The 15,378-nt window shown below is 54.5% G+C and overlaps 3 protein-coding genes across 3 annotated transcripts; 2 read left to right on the forward strand and 1 right to left on the reverse strand.

Moving 5' to 3' along the window:
• Positions 1–434: 434 nt before the first annotated feature.
• GCG54_00012217 (uncharacterized protein) lies at positions 435–2,198 on the forward strand (the record flags this gene model as incomplete). The annotated part of the gene is made up of 8 exons (XM_045412101.1): positions 435–536; positions 589–730; positions 788–969; positions 1,021–1,057; positions 1,111–1,178; positions 1,237–1,619; positions 1,670–1,737; positions 1,786–2,198. 8 exons carry the CDS (start codon positions 435–437, stop codon positions 2,196–2,198), a joined length of 1,395 nt encoding a protein of 464 aa, XP_045263885.1.
• A 3,164-nt stretch (positions 2,199–5,362) lies between these two features.
• GCG54_00012218 (Chitin deacetylase) lies at positions 5,363–6,172 on the reverse strand (the record flags this gene model as incomplete). The annotated part of the gene is made up of 2 exons (XM_045412102.1): positions 5,363–6,041; positions 6,105–6,172. The coding sequence occupies 2 exons, from the start codon at positions 6,170–6,172 to the stop codon at positions 5,363–5,365; spliced, it is 747 nt and encodes a 248-aa protein (XP_045263886.1).
• A 6,878-nt stretch (positions 6,173–13,050) lies between these two features.
• On the forward strand, positions 13,051–14,244 carry GCG54_00012219 (Endochitinase 42; the record flags this gene model as incomplete). Its single annotated transcript, XM_045412103.1, has 1 exon — positions 13,051–14,244. The coding sequence occupies one exon, from the start codon at positions 13,051–13,053 to the stop codon at positions 14,242–14,244; it is 1,194 nt and encodes a 397-aa protein (XP_045263887.1).
• Between the last annotated feature and the right edge of the window lie 1,134 nt (positions 14,245–15,378).

Consider the following 15,378-nt stretch of genomic DNA (forward strand, 5'->3'; position numbering starts at 1 on the left):
AATACCGCGGAGGCGATCATTGAGCGCTCGCGTGTCCGGTCCGCCCGGCTACAGCGGCCGGTGAAATGCAGTGTTGTGTGTCCTTGAGAAAGAGAGAGGGGGGACCGAAGTAAGAAAGCCACAAACCAGTGCACAGCTTTTGAATCCAGGGCCTAGGCTAGTCCGCTAAGTTAGCTGGGCAAATTGACAGCCGTCAGTACGTGCTTTCTGGGGAAAGATTGTCCCGCTAAATGCTGGTCCTTGCCTTCTTCCCTTTCCTCGAATATCTGTAGGTCTTGTTGGCACCATGGCCAAGACTGCTTCCCGAGGTTTACCTTGACGTTGGCTCCTGCTTGTCGAACCCTTGCGGACACAGTTTTCCATCGACAAACGCTCTCGACGACAACGACGACGACTGGTATTGTGGGGGTTGAGGAAGGGGATACGAACACAACATGGCCGCCTTTCGGTTTCTCGTCCTGCTGGCCTGTTTTCTCGGCCTGAGCAGCTACGTCGCTGCCGCCGACCTGTCATACAACGGAATCCCTCCATGCGCGGTAAGGATGAACGATAGGCATATTTGGGTTTGCGGTTGCTGACGGGATCTAGATATCCTGCATTCTTCAAGAGATCGGGGCAGGGCACTCGACATGTGCCCTCACGAATCAGACATGCATGTGTAACGACAAGGTTCTCGCTGGGTATGTGCAGACTTGCGTGATGGCAAACTGCACAGTTAAAGAGATGCTGGGTGAGAACTCCAACCTCGTAACGGTATCATGAAGGTAGCATATTAATCGTTTTGCAGTCGCCCAGAACCAGTCGCTCGCGGCTTGTGGCGTGCCTCCGGCCCAACAAGACACTGTTATGCAGTGGTTCAGAGCTCTTCTCTTCGGCCTTCCAACGTTCTTCATCATCGTACGGATCACGAATAAGTACATGAAGCTGTCGCCGTGGGGCTGGGACGACACGACCTGTCTCGTCGCATATGTATGACAATGCTCCCTGACATGATAATGACGTGTGCTGACGTTCACCTAGGGTGTTCTAGCAGCCTTCTTACCCGCAGCCTATCTTGGTAAGGAACCCAAAATCTTCGTTCTATTGTTCACCTTTGCTTACATTTCCTAGCTGAGGAGACAGGCGCTGGACGAGACATTTGGAGCCTTACTCCCGAGCAAATCACGTACTTCTTGGTGGTGAGTTCATAGATGAAGCACCTAAACACTTCTAGGATGATGAACTGACACCTCCCAGCTCTTCTATGTCTTTGGGATGCTCTACCTGACTGCTCTTGCCTTCGTCAAGGCATCGATTCTCTTTCTCTATTTACGCATCTTCCCGGACGAAAAGTTCCGACGAGTCCTCTGGTGCACGCAAATGTTCAACCTGCTCCTCCTCATCGCGTTCGTTGGAGGCACTGTTGGGTCGTGCCAACCTATTCACTACTTTTGGGATGGATGGACTGGGGAGATGAAGGGCCAATGCATCAACCTGAACGCCTTTGCAATGTGCCACGGCGCTCTCAACGTTGCCTTGGACGTCTGGATGCTCGTTCTTCCGGCAACCCAGGTCTATGATCTGAGGATGCCGCTCATGCGCAAACTTGGAGTGATGCTCATGTTCAGCGTTGGAGTATTGTGAGTTGACCTAACCTGGACACAACGATCTTGGTGCTGACCATAAGCAGCCTCACAGCAGTCAGTGCGTATAGGGTCAAGGCATTATTGATCTTCTCGACGTCCTACAACGTCACAGGTAAGCCATAGTTACCCACAATGTGAGAATTGCACTAACACAACACAGCCGACTCCTTCCAAAGCTCGCTTTGGTCACACATTGAACTATGTGTGGGCATCTTTGTTGCCTGTTTACCGAGTACTCGCCAAGTCTGGCGAATCCTCTTCCCCAAGATAGTAACACAACTCTCGAGGACTGGACGCTCAGCAAAGGGATCTAACAGCGAGTCCCAAGCCTCCAGAACCATATCCAGTCCCCCCGAGCGAGCACGAGTTGTGTCCTACGAGGAAGCATCAATAGCCCATTTGGTCGGAGACTTCAGGAACATCGACCTCAACGACCTCCCGTCAGAGCCAGATACACCAAGCACACCGAAAACACCGAAGAGTCGAATCGAGTTCAAGGAGGAGCCTTGTTCTGGCAGCTCAAGGGGCAACGACAGCACAAGAAGCATGTTGAAGATGAAAGAAGAGGCATGATGGCTGGGTTCCGATTGTGATATGGAAAGGAATCCAACGACTGCAAGTACTATGCAGCATCGAATTGGCCGCAAACAGGCCATTGCCGACACGAGAGACGAACGTCGGAGGGTGTCAGGGAAGGTCATCAGCAAATGGAGACGTCACATGACTTGTCATTGACCGCGTCAAAGAGGAGAGACAGCCCACGGAGGATCAAACAGTAGCGCCTCTTGAAGTTGGAAGGCCGCGGCACAGCACGAGAGGCCTAGTGGTCAACGCCCTAGACCATTGGAGCAGAAGATATCAGTCGAGATTGATTGACAGAGGGATACTATATGGCAAGAGGCAGTTCGTGTTTATTTAATACCTGATACCACTAGAACCTTGCTCACCCAAGCGTGGAGCGATGTTGTTGATAACGAGTGTTACCGTCGGTAGCACAGCGAGCGAATACACAGATTTTGCAAATGATATGGCTCTCTCATCTTGATGGGCTGGTGTGTGTGCTATCTAGCGAAAATTATCCAGATCCATCGATGTCGTCGCGGCTTGTGAGTCGGAACTGCCCGGAACGTAGGTAGGTACGTTGTTGGTAAACCAGGGTATTGAGCATCATGTATACAACTTACTTGATACATCAGATAAACACCACTCCGCCGAAAGAGAGTTTCACCGGCTGCTACAAGCCCGTAAAATTATACGTCACCCTGTTTAGAGGTTCTCCGTTTAGCCCCCGATGCCGAAGCGGATTAAACTCCTCATTCTCCTGGCTTATTTCCCTTTACTCTTGCCCTTGCTTTCTACCTCTTGCCTCGGGATTGTGCTCTATGCCTTCCGACCGAGCGGCTTAACAATCCAGTAAGTACTCATGCTTCTCAGAGTAGGGTTCGGTTATGTCTCCGACTCTCATATGGAAGGTGTGGCTATGGCACATCCGAAGAGTCACACGATAAGTTTTGTAACAGCCTCACCTGCCCCGACAGACAAGATCTCTGCCCACGACATCAGCAAAGCAAACCATGCTACCTATGTTCATTTGAGTTGATGCTATCTGCTTCAAATCCAACGTTGAGGTGGATCGCATGAGCACTCGGGAATACCGTCGTGGTAATTGGTCGCAGAGGATACCTTCCTCAGTTCTGGCCTCAGGGATACCGTCGTCAGCATTTATTATAACAGGAAGAATTGAAGCTTGACGGCCACTTGTGGTCTCCTGATTGTTATCTAACCTTACGGATTTCATTCAACGGTCTTGGGTGAGCCATGTGAGCCCAGGGGCCCTTAGGAGCCCTTGGTTGGCATGTTATCGCGCACGCGCTGGTGTCCGGCCCAAAGCGATCCGTGTTACGCAATGCCATCAATGCCTCCAATGATAGAGATAAGAAATGCCGCTCCTTCATCGTCGCTGTCGCAACAAGGCAGCTCTCTATTGGCCTCTACTGCGGGTCCGTTTACCTTGGTAAGACGTTGCAGGCATTGTCATACTTCGATGCCACTACACGAGAGGCGAACAGAGCTAAGAAATCAATGACTAGGAAGCATCAGATATGATATGAGTAAACATGTAGATCGAAACCGGGAGCGGTCTCGCCGAGACTTCAAAGTCTCTACAGGCACCTGGGCTGCGAACCAACCTAAGCTGACGGCCTGGCTTCTGGGCTACAAAACGACGTCCAAAGGGACTGAAAGCCGATTCCGGTGAGTTGAAAGAGGCCTATTTTTCCATGCCAATCCCGATCACGATGATTCTCTGTATTTTTATTCCTGAGGATGCTCGCGCAGTCATTGCTGATGATAGACCTGCCAAAACACAACCTGCAGACCTCAAAATCCCCTCGCCACCAAATCGACGCAATGCCGACGAGACCCCCAGGTAATCCGACAGGAAAATTGATGATTCCTCCCCTCATGGGCCAACGAGCAAACCAACATGCCCGCCGAAGCAGACCACAGCAATCGGGCAAAACCCCGGCCCCACTCGGCCCCGTCCCCGATCGTCCAAGCGCTTACATCCGCCTTAGTGCCCATTTACTCCGCCCCGCGCGCCCGATCCGATAAAGTCCGCGTCCGCGCGCGCAAGGAAGTCCGAAAGGATTGCAGAAGGAATGAGCAAGTCTGAATCTTGGCGCAGCACCTTATTTTAGACACCCTTCCCCAAACCAGCGCCCAAGGCTGAGCTGAGGGTTACTAATGCAGCAAGGTACAACTTTGAAAGCCCAAAGGGACCAAGCAACCCGAATGGTAACAACCCAAGAGGTGACTGCAGAGGTACTGTCCATACGTATTACTTAAGAGACACGGAGTCCTCAAGGCCGAGCACCGCTCTAGCTCCAGGCACCCTCAGGTCTCGCACAAACACGTGCACAACTTAGATCCCAGGTTCCTGCAGATCTGCGTCGGCGGGAGGAGCAAACGCCCATGCGTTGCGAGACAAGTAGGCGGATAGAAATGCTTCGCCAAGTATTGATATGCACTCCCCCAAAAGCCAAGTGCCATGGCGCGTTAGTCCCCGTCCTCGTAGGGCAGTCACACAAGACCCCGAAAAGAAAAATGAAGTAATGAAATAAATAAAAAGAAACAAAGTTCGAGACATATAAGGACAAGCCTTTGTGTTGTCTGGTTCTGTTTATGTAATCCGTGAGCACCGTTGAAGACGTGCTGAAGAAAAACAAAGAGAATATTTAGAGTTCTGTCGAGGACCATTTGAGTTCAGGCACGGCGTGGTCCAGACCAGGATGGGCACTTCATCACCTCACTGGCCAACTTCACGTAGATGAAAACTTGTGTCTTACTTACCAAGAGTTGACCGCGATGTTGTGCGGTGCGATGCCAGTTCACATGCCACCTATCAATCTCACTCAGAAAGGAGCACGAAAATCACGAAGGGGTTGAGACCGAGAAATAGCTGAAAGTACGTGGCTTCTCCTCTAATTACTGTACTATATATATGGTATCTCTGACGAAGAGGTAATATTTACGTTGTTTCCTGGCGCCGCTCCATGCCCACCCATGACCTGATGTGACTGTGGTATACGTCTATGGGTATGTACAAGCCAGAAAGAAAAGGAGAAATCAAAATGCGCTCGTGGAATCAAACTTTTCCCTTCTATGCCCCTCCCGAAAACCTCGTGTGTTCCCGAGAGCCGCAAGGGTATCATAAGCAAGAAAAGGTCGCCTCTCATCTAGGCCTTGTACCAGTTCTCGGGAGCATCGCCAAGGCACTCGCCGACCGTGACGGCGCGGTACCCCTTGCCCTTCAGGGTGTCGATCATCTTCTGCACGAGCGAAACGACGGTCTGCTCATGAACGTCGTGGGAGAGAACAATGTACGAGTTGGCACCAACGTCGGCACTGAGCTCGTTGTTGAACTTCTCGGCGCTGAGGTGGGTGGTCTCGGGGGTGTTGTTCTCGTAGTCCTTGCTGTCGAGGTTGGTGTCGACGATCACGTAGCCGAGGGCGCCGAGGTCGGCCTGGCAGTCGGCCTGGCAGGAGAGGTAGGGCGCGCGCATGTAGCGCGGCGCGAAGCCGTCGATGCGGCGGGTGGCCTCCTCGACCTGCACCATCTGGGCCTGGCGCTCGGCGGTCGAGATGGTCTGGAGGTCCGGGTGGGTGCCGGTGTGCGAGCCGACCTGGTGGCCCTCGGCGCGCATGCGGCGGATGGTGTCGGGGTTGGGCGCCGTCTCGATGTTGCCAAAGTTGTTGGCGTTGACGAAGAAGGTCGCCTTGACGTCGTTCTGCTTCAGGATGTCGAGAAGCTGGGGGGTGAACTGGAACGGGCCGTCGTCGAAGGTGAGCGCGACGAGACCGGGCTGAGTGCACTGGGAGACGACCTGTCCCGCAGCGGCGCGGCGGGTGACCGGGCTGGGAGGATGTCAGTCTCATGTGTAAGTTGGACAGTTGGGCAGGGGAAATTATGGGACGTACGTCGCGTTTGCGGTACCGGCGAGGACGGCGACAGCCGCAGCGCTCAGGAGAGAGGAAGTGATCTGCATTGTGAAAATGGATGTTTGTGTTGAATTCAGAGAATTACAGTCTGGGGTAAAGCTCAGACGTGATGGGTGCTAGAGAAGTGAGTGGCTTGCAGGATAAAGATGCAAAAAGTTCGGAAACAAGAAGGGGAGAATGGATCAACTTATAACAAGATGGGACGCAAAGGAGAAAACCTGCATGAGGAACCATGAACAGTTCAGTCTGAGTTCATGAAGGGACCCAGAGCCAAGACCTTCGTGGGTCGGGTTGTGCCCCTCCCAGAATAGACTCTAAGGTGTCTCCGGTTAGAGAACCATACACAGCCTGGTCACGGAGGGGCGGATAGATTGCCTTACCCAATCGCACCTAGAACTTTGAGGGAACGGGACGATGACGGTCTGATTCCCCTCTCCCATCAGAGCACTTGCTTCAAGGCCCTGGACCGTTCAGCCCTGGGGCGCCTTGATGATCTTGGCGGGGCAGGAAGGAAGAGACCCGATGAGGCTCCGATACGAGAGCCGGAGCAAGGCAAGCTGGGGTAATAGAGGACCAGCGGTGGGAGGATGTGCGTATTGTGCTGTACGTTTTGACGTCAAGAGGGCTTAGAGACTTCTAAGCTGACGGATTTCCATGGTCATGGGCTGTATGCAGCTGGTATCCGTAGGTGGACGACGCGGGATCGGAGAAGGAGAGATTGTCAATATGGCGGAGGAGTGGGGATGAACCACGCCCAAGCCTGGGGTGCGAATGTCTGTCATTCCGTCAACGTCGACAGGGATAGCTTGTAATTCGGCCAAAGAGTGCGGCACAGTCGAAAACTAGGCATCCAGGTTCATCCGTCAGAGATGGCTGGGATGGGCACGAACGGCACTAGGTAAACGGAGTTGAAAGGAGTGTGTGTGCTCGACTGAAAGAGTGTTGGTCGAACGTTGACGTCCACGCCGCACCGCAAGGCCACACAGGGATCAGCGCGAAACTTTGGCAGGGTGGAGTCAGCCACAAGCGCACGTCGTTGCTGTCTCGGGATGGACCATGGCGACTTGTGGAGGCTATTGGAACGCCGCTGCGGGAGAAAGACCGCAGTTCGTATCTCCTGACGATGGTGCCAGTACCAAGCAACCGATGCAACTGCTAAATCACACCGATGCCTTTCGAAGCCTTCTATTGTGATGGTTCCTTGCTCAAGGGGTTTGTTGGAAACTTGGGGTGGTGGCCTTTCACGGAGTCGCTGTCGCAGCACGGAAACATGTTCTCGTCGCAGAAAATGCTTGTGCTGAGGGGAGCATGCCCAATGGCACCAAGGCCGCCAGAGGAAGTCGCAACAACACAGACGCTGCAGTGTGGCGCGGTTGCATCTGCTGCTGCTGATGCTGCTTAGGTGATACGGCAATAGCGCGAATCGATTGCCGAACCAGGTCCTTGAGAGAACGGGATGAGAGTCAGAGGCTCTCTCGCGCTTAATCCATCTCCCCCCCCCTCATCGCCCCATTGCGAATACGCCGTCGGGCTGAAAAGGACATCGAGGCGTGGAGGAAATGTGGGCGGCGGGATGCGGATGCCTGACAGCCCACCGCGGATAATGATAGATCGTCCCGCTGGTTATCTGGGATTATCTTAGTCGACATCGCTTTGAGGTGGGATGGAATGGAAGGCGAGGTTAACATCTTAGCGCTAGCGCCAACAACGTGCGCCCACGATGCGGTAACGCTACGTATTTTCCAGCGCGGGGGTTCGAAAGGGGAAAAGGAAAGGAAAGAAGGCAAGAGAAGACGGTGTGCTATGTCAGACGGCAGCAGGCTGAACGATAAGTCGTCCCGGGACGGCCAAAGGCCCGGCGTCTACCACACTCAAAGTGTTGTGGTCGGTGAGTGTGCTAATGCATCGGAACGTATGCCAAGGCCTAAGCAACCACTATCACTGGTCACTCGAAGGTCTTGAATGGTGATCGTCCCAAAGCCTTCTGGACCCCGGAGCCCAGAAGAGGACTCGGCCGGGCGTGCAATACGAGTCTGCTGTGCAACTAATGTTGGGTCCATTCGTCGTGGGATGTGAGATGTGCCCTATTTCGCCTTGAAGATGTCGCAACTCATCCGTACAGAGCAAGGCGAACGTTGGGACGGGAGTCTTGGCTCCTCCACCGGGCGCATAGAGCGCCAAAAGTGCCTCCCTCTTTCAGACCTGTCATGGTGCGACTGAAAGCTTGGCCTGTCGTGTCATCAGTCTGCCCAGAGTCGACGGCAGCGACTTGCGGCGAGTCAGACCCTCTTAGCTCTCCCAGACCATGAAGCTTTTCAGCCCCAAGTCAAGGATCGGGTCTCTCGGTCTGCATAGTGACTTGGCAGAGGCGACTTGTGGATTTCCATCCATCATTACTGAGTGAGCGGAACGTGTTGAGCTGATGGGAATGTCTTGGACGACGAAGACTCGGAGGTAGGCTACAGTGCAAATTGCTTCTGCTTCTGCTTGTTCTTCTGTGTGCTTGCTGCGCAGCTGCTGACGGTCGGGTGAGAATAATCCCTGCTCGCATTTTCGCACCGGATGCAGACCGTGAGCGCATGTTCTCGAGCAATTCGGCGCTGCTGCATTGCTGCAGTTTGCTGCAGGCCGGAGCAAGTTTTCAGTTCTCTGCCCACTCGCCGGTGCAGTTCGTCTGCCTTCAAAATGCAAGAAAAGAGGGAGGTCGGGAGTCGGTAGAGGCTGAAACTAGCGTAGCGCTCTACGCCACCATCATGGCGGAACAAAAGATGAACCTGAACATGGTTATTTTCGCTCTCTGCCGACTGGTTGAACCGCTTAAACTTTGACTTTGGGACGGGGATTGGAGAGATCATTTCGTGCGCCGGCAAAATAGAACCATGATGCTGGGTCTGCGACTGCGACATCAGACTCAAGTTCCTGGGTCCCCTAATTTTCAGAGGTTTCCATCTTTGGGGGCCAAGACTCTTGGCTGATAAAAGCTAGACAACCTTGCCAGGGGCGACCCCAGCCCGTCGGAACCCCGCATCGCACCGCGTCTGCGTGTGATTGTGTGTTGGTGTGTTGGTCCCGTTGGTCTTGGTGCCACCACTGCCGAGGGTGCGCTGATTTCCCGGTTTGTGATGCATCGACAAGACAACAAAGGGCCCCGGAGAGGAGAGAGGGAGGACGTGCTGACCCGGCGCGGCATCTCATCTTCTCGCTGAAGGTCATCACTCAGGCTGCCCGCGCAACGAAGCAACTACCGACGCATCTTGCCCATGCTCACGATCGGCAGCCGTTATGTATGCTTGTTTGCATCTGCAGACTGTAAGACTGAATATACTGCAGACAGGATCAGGCGACTTTTCCAGACCGTACTCGTCAGCTTGCAGTTCCGCGGCCAGGCTTTCCTTCGCGAGACCACTAAAAAGAAATGACGACCGTCGGGCTGAGACCATGGTGAGAGCACAATGGTACACCAGGTATCCCCGTGGGAACGACACCTCGAGAACGAATGTGACCGTCATTCCCTTCGGCGGGCCGGGTGGAGACCTATTGTTTCTGAGACATAGGACAAGACCTGGTTTGACGTCAGCCCCGTGTCGAAAGAAGAGCAGGCGGCTTCTCCTCACGATGCAAGAACACGTCAGGTGTGGTGTTGGTTCTCGTAAGGGCATCGCCCGCCTTGACCACCTTTGCCAGATCCAAGTCCGAATTACGGAGTCTTGCTGACGGATGAGGCGATCGCACACAAACGGTGAGCAGACGGAGTAGCATTCGGTTCACGGGATCCTGCTGTCGCCCGAGATCGACGGCCGGGTTGAATGACGGGCGGCGGCATGGTAGACGGCTGCCACCACCAACGCCATCATCAGAGACAACGGCCCCAAGAGTCCGGTTCAGTGCGGAGTAGTCCACCGTCCGCCGAGAACACATCCTCGTTCTCACCGGATACCCCGATGTCGCCAAGACGCGCATCTGAATCAAAGGCGATGAGGTTTCAAGATCCGCACCGCATAGTTTGCCAAGACGTCTTCGTTTAGAAATTGACAGCCCAATACGAACCCCTTAACGAGTCAAGCCAGAACGACATTGCCATCGGCTCTGCGCCAAATGCTATTTTCTGGACCTCATGCGACAATTCAAAACGAGTTGATGAAAGTTTCGATGCCATATCAGGAGTAGTATAGAATCGCCCAGACTTCCATAGTGCCCAGCGATCGCGTGCGCACATCGCTAACACGACACAATCGCTAGACCACCGCACCGCTCTCGAAGCTTTGCTACCGCGAACACACGATTCGTAAGGTGGCATCGTGACTGACTGCAAATACTCCGAGAATTTCTAAGCGATTCTTCTCGCATGAAGCCAAATGAAGCCAGATGCAGTCTTGGGAGTTTGATGGCTGCCTCCGGCCGCTGGTGTCTTCCGCTAGCGCTGTCAAACCAGCTTAGACTGAACATAGCGCCGAAGATGCATCTCGAGAACCACGGCCAGCAGTGCAGAAGAACGTGGTTGCGCACTCGAGGTTTGACCGGAGCCGGCGCGGACGTCCGCATCAGTCCAGAAAGGTCCGTTGTTCTCCGGTTGCAAGAATGGCACGATCCTTGGGGACGCCGCTCTCAGCGGGAATGGAGATATGCTCAACCGCACTCGAGTGTGCATCCTTTTTGGCAACGCTCGTCCGCATCGTCGGGCGAGCTAGAATCATAGCGTAGCCCGCGCCTCTCCCTCCGCCAATGGCGCAGTCGTGTTCTGAGAATCCGCATGGTTCTAGCTCATCCTCCACACGAACTATTCCAAGCCCCGATGTGGTTTTCCGATATGCTGCAGTTGGAGGGAACCTGCGCAGCGTCTGATGTTTTGAATTGCTAATAGGGGGCTGCCAGAGGGATAGTTGTGCTAGGCATGAGAGGAGTGGTAATCGTGTCTACCATGCCCGAAATGCTGCATCAGCACTGCGCCAATTTACGGAGATGAAGGTAACAAGTCTTGCCATGAGGGATTTGGAGAGATTTAGCCCATAAATCAAGCCATTTTGACGAGAAAACATCGTCGCAGCCGTGACTCCGATGACCATCAAACTTTGCCAATCGAAGAACCGCGGGTCGTCGACGTTTGGTGAGGATGAACTCCGTCGTCTTGCTGTTTCCCTTGAAACGGTTTGTCCCCATTCTCTGCTCGCGAACATACCATCCGCCATCAAGTCGATTAATTGGATCTCTCGTGGACATGGAATCCCGTTGGGAAATGCTTGAGAGAAGAAAGGAGGCCCCGCGCGACAGGATCACACCTCGACGGCTGTGCACACTCTGAGACCTAGCTGCTTCTTGTTACTTCTCTTTTGAGCTGCTTTGCTTGAAGGCTGACAACTTCTGACTTTGAGGTCTTACCAGTGGCTTGCGGAGATCTTGGGCCGTGCCCGTTGACGGATCGTAGTCACGATGAATTGGGCATCGTCAGCTCGCTCAGGCCTCGGTCAGCAAACACCTTGTTCCTTCCGTGGCTGTTGTTGTAGCAATAACGCGAGCTTGTCGTAAGGTACCTCCCATAGGGCTGGACCTCTGCGTTGAAAGTCGGAAGACAGTCATATCAAACGATTCATTGCCCTTCGTCTTGGCCGTGATCGCAGGTAACTTGAAGGCCCGATTTCGTTCGCTCCAATGGCACAGCCACAAAAGCGCGAATTCCGGACGTCCAGCAGCCTTCAAGATGACCAACCGGAGTCATCAGCACGGCTTTCTTGGCAGTTTCGTTCTGATTGTTGTCGTGCTTGACGCCGAGATGTCAATGTCACCCCAATATGCGGTTCCTGCAAGTGCCTCGATGCCACCAATGCTATCCGTCTAAACGCGGTCCCTGGATTGCGTGCTCCCGCCATGTGCAGAGTCGAATTCTGCCGGCAAAATGCGTCGGTCGAAAGGCCGCAATTTCGAATCCGCGGACGGTTGATGGCGCCTGCCCACTTCACGATGCCTTCCAGGCACCGTATATGGCTGATGTCCCTGAGCGGATGCTGACCGCATGCCGTGTTGTTATTCCTGGTGTGCATCCGTAAAGACATTCTGATGTTGGGGAGCGACCGAGAGCTTCCCTCTCAGCCCTTCATGCTGTCAGGGCCATGGCATCGTCCGTCCTGCATGCGCCTCTGAAGGTGAAGCGGGCATCGTGGGCTTGTCCTGAGGGCATGGACCCCGCCAGGTCGGGGGGTCGACATCGTGCACCTTGCAGTTGTTCGTCCCTTATAAGTAAATGGGAGATCTCTTGGATCTTTGGCCCATAACCAGCCTCTCTTTTCTGTTCGATTCTCTCGTTTGGTGCTCGCCGCACGGTCTTAGTGGTTTAGTTGACACGAGTTGACAAGACAAGACTATCGCGGTCTAGCAGCCGATCTACCGTCCCGCCCGATCAAGACCACGGCCGTTTGGTGTCCGCGTTTGCAATCACTGTGCCGCGTCTCAAGGTGCCATCGCTCAGGAACGACCGAAGTGGCTAATTCGGGGTTGCATCTTCCGGAATTCACGACCATTGTCTCGCCCGGATATCTGCCGGCAATCAAATCGTCAATCAAGAACTCTCGGCGCTGGACTGTCGGGTTCGGAGGCTATCTCACCTCGACAACGGTATAAGAATCTCTGTTTCGAAGCACGGAAACGGAATTCTGTCAAGTGGAAAATCGGTTGTCGACACGTTCCAGAAGGAAAATTCTGAAAGGACGTCTCCTGAAAACAGGTTCTTGAAGGTGGAAGGAAGGACTTACGTTCTCCTTCCGGCAGAAGTTCCCCGTGCCGCCTCACCTGGTCAGCTCGGCGCCCCACACACAGCTGTAGCTCTCCCCCAATAGCGAGCTGTTCAGGCACCACACAGCGGGAAGGACGGCAGACACAGCCCCTAAGCCTACGACGTCAGTACCCCACAGCGCCCCAGGACGACCCCTACAAAATGACGGCAGCTCCCGCGACGGCCGCCAGGCCACCCCTCCCCCTCCCCCTCCCCCGCGCCGCCCCATCAACATCAACATCAACATCGCTGAGCCGCCTGGCATTCTTCATCTTCAGCATCATCACCGTGTCAAGCTTCATACAGCCCGTCATGTGCGACAACGGCTTCGTCAACATGATCTACTACCCCAATTGGCACGCCTACAAGGGCCAAACGCCTGCCAAGATGGAGCTGAACCTGGTCACTCACGTCCTGTACTCCTTCATTGGAGTCAACACGGATGGGTCTCTGCAGGCCATCGACAGCCACGCCGACAATGATTTAGTGGTTGACGGCTCGCCGGGCGCTCTCATGGCTTTGGCCAAGGTGAAGGCGGCAAACCCTGGTCTCAAGACCCTCATCTCCGTCGGCGGTGCCAACAACAGCAGAGAGTTCCCCGTCATGGCAGCAAGCGCCGAAGCCCGCACCCGCTTCGCAAAGGCAATCCACGAGTTCGTTGACAAGTACCAGTTCAACGGTGTCGACATTGACTGGGAGCATCCTACCGACCCGACCATGGGAAGCAACTACATTGCCCTCCTCGAGGCCGTCCGTGCCGAGATGCCGGCGGGCAGGTATCAGCTCACCTCAGCGCTCCCGCCGGCGCAGTGGACGCTGAGGAACTTCGATGCGAAGCGAGCGGCCGCTGTGCTCGACTACATGAACCTCATGTGCTACGACCTGACGGGTCCCTGGGCTTCCGTCTCGGGCAACCACGCCCAGCTGTTTGCTTCGTCAACGTTGGCCACCAAGGATGCGGAGCTGAAGCTCGCTTGCTCCGATGGCGTCGAGTACCTGACGGCCAATGGATTCCCAAGCCGCAAGATCGTCATGGGAATTCCCGTCTACGCGCGTACGTTCCCGTCGGCTAAGGGCCCTGGACAGAGCCCGACAGGCTCGGGCGAGATGGACTACAGCGAGTTACCGCAGGAGTGGGTCGACAAGGCATCCGTCGACGAGACGGCCATCGCTGCTTCGTACGTTGACCCGGTGAACGGCTTCGTCACTTTTGATACACCGAGAGTTGTGACGCTCAAGGCGAACTACGCCAAGATGAAGAAGCTGGGTGGCCTGATGTACTGGACTGGTTCCGGCGACCGTTCAGGAAAAGACAGCCTGGTGCAAGCTGGATGGAATGCGTTATACGGCAAGTGAGTACCCGATCTTGAATGCCTTAATGTTCACACCTGTCCGCTAACTCGCTCTTCAAAGGTACTGGGTCCCACCGCCAAAGCCGCATTAAGGTCGGCATTCAACGTATGATAGAATGGGGACGCAATGAACTACGTCAAGTCAATATGGGATGACAGGAGTCTAAAATCATGGGAGCATTGAGCTTAGCTATGCATATGCAATGATGATTGATGACGAACGGAAATGTCACAATCTAAATAATAATAATAATCCTTATAAATATCCTACGTGCGCTCGGAGACCACCGCTGCATCAGTCTGGCGCTACTCGTCGATGTCGTCAATAGCATCCATGGTTGAGAAATGCTGGATGCAATTTCCCGACTGACACTACTACCTAGTACACCCGTAGCGCTTGTCTGACGAGGCTCAAGTCCAACACTAAGCTTCAAATGATCTCCAGGCACATGGCCACTTTCAAGTAGCACCCGCAAGCTGGGTTCTACACCACCTCAAGTTAAGGTACGTGGATGATGGCCCGACAGTCCGGCAAGCGCCCACCAAGCCCCCGCCCGCCGGCACCGACCGAGACCCCACGCGTGCGGCAGCGCTCCCGTCCAATCATTCCCTCAGGAGGCAGGGGTTGAACAAGCGCGGACCTTATCTTAATTCTCGCCGCGATGGAATTTCTCCCTTTTTTCCCTTTTCCGTCTCATCTCTCCGCCACGAGCACCGCGCCATCCCTTCAGGATCTGCCGCCCTGCAACACGAGCCGTTTCACGCGCCGGGCCATCCCAACCAACAGCTCCCCTCGTCCTGTCCTGCGCATAATTGAACCCCTGGGCTTCGATCTCTACCGCGACAGTGGGCGACCAAGCTGGACGACGACGGAGGCTGTCTCTGTCTACACCACCAGCTCTAGCTCCGAGCTACCCGTTGAACGAGTGTTCGGACGGCCGCTCAGTGATGTGCGACAGGAGTAACTGCGGGCGACAGCAGGCCAACTGACCTTGCCTACTTACCTTAGTGCCTACTGACAGGTCGCGACTTGTCGGGCCCAGGCCACCAAACGAAACCACGCTGCAGGCAGGAAGATCGTGAAACCCTGTTCAAACTGGGCGCTTTGGGGGAACACGCGCAGGATGCACATGGGATG

The sequence above is a fragment of the Colletotrichum gloeosporioides genome (assembly GCF_011800055.1).
Source record: "Colletotrichum gloeosporioides strain Lc1 chromosome Unknown consensus_49, whole genome shotgun sequence".
Lineage (NCBI taxonomy): Eukaryota > Fungi > Ascomycota > Sordariomycetes > Glomerellales > Glomerellaceae > Colletotrichum > Colletotrichum gloeosporioides.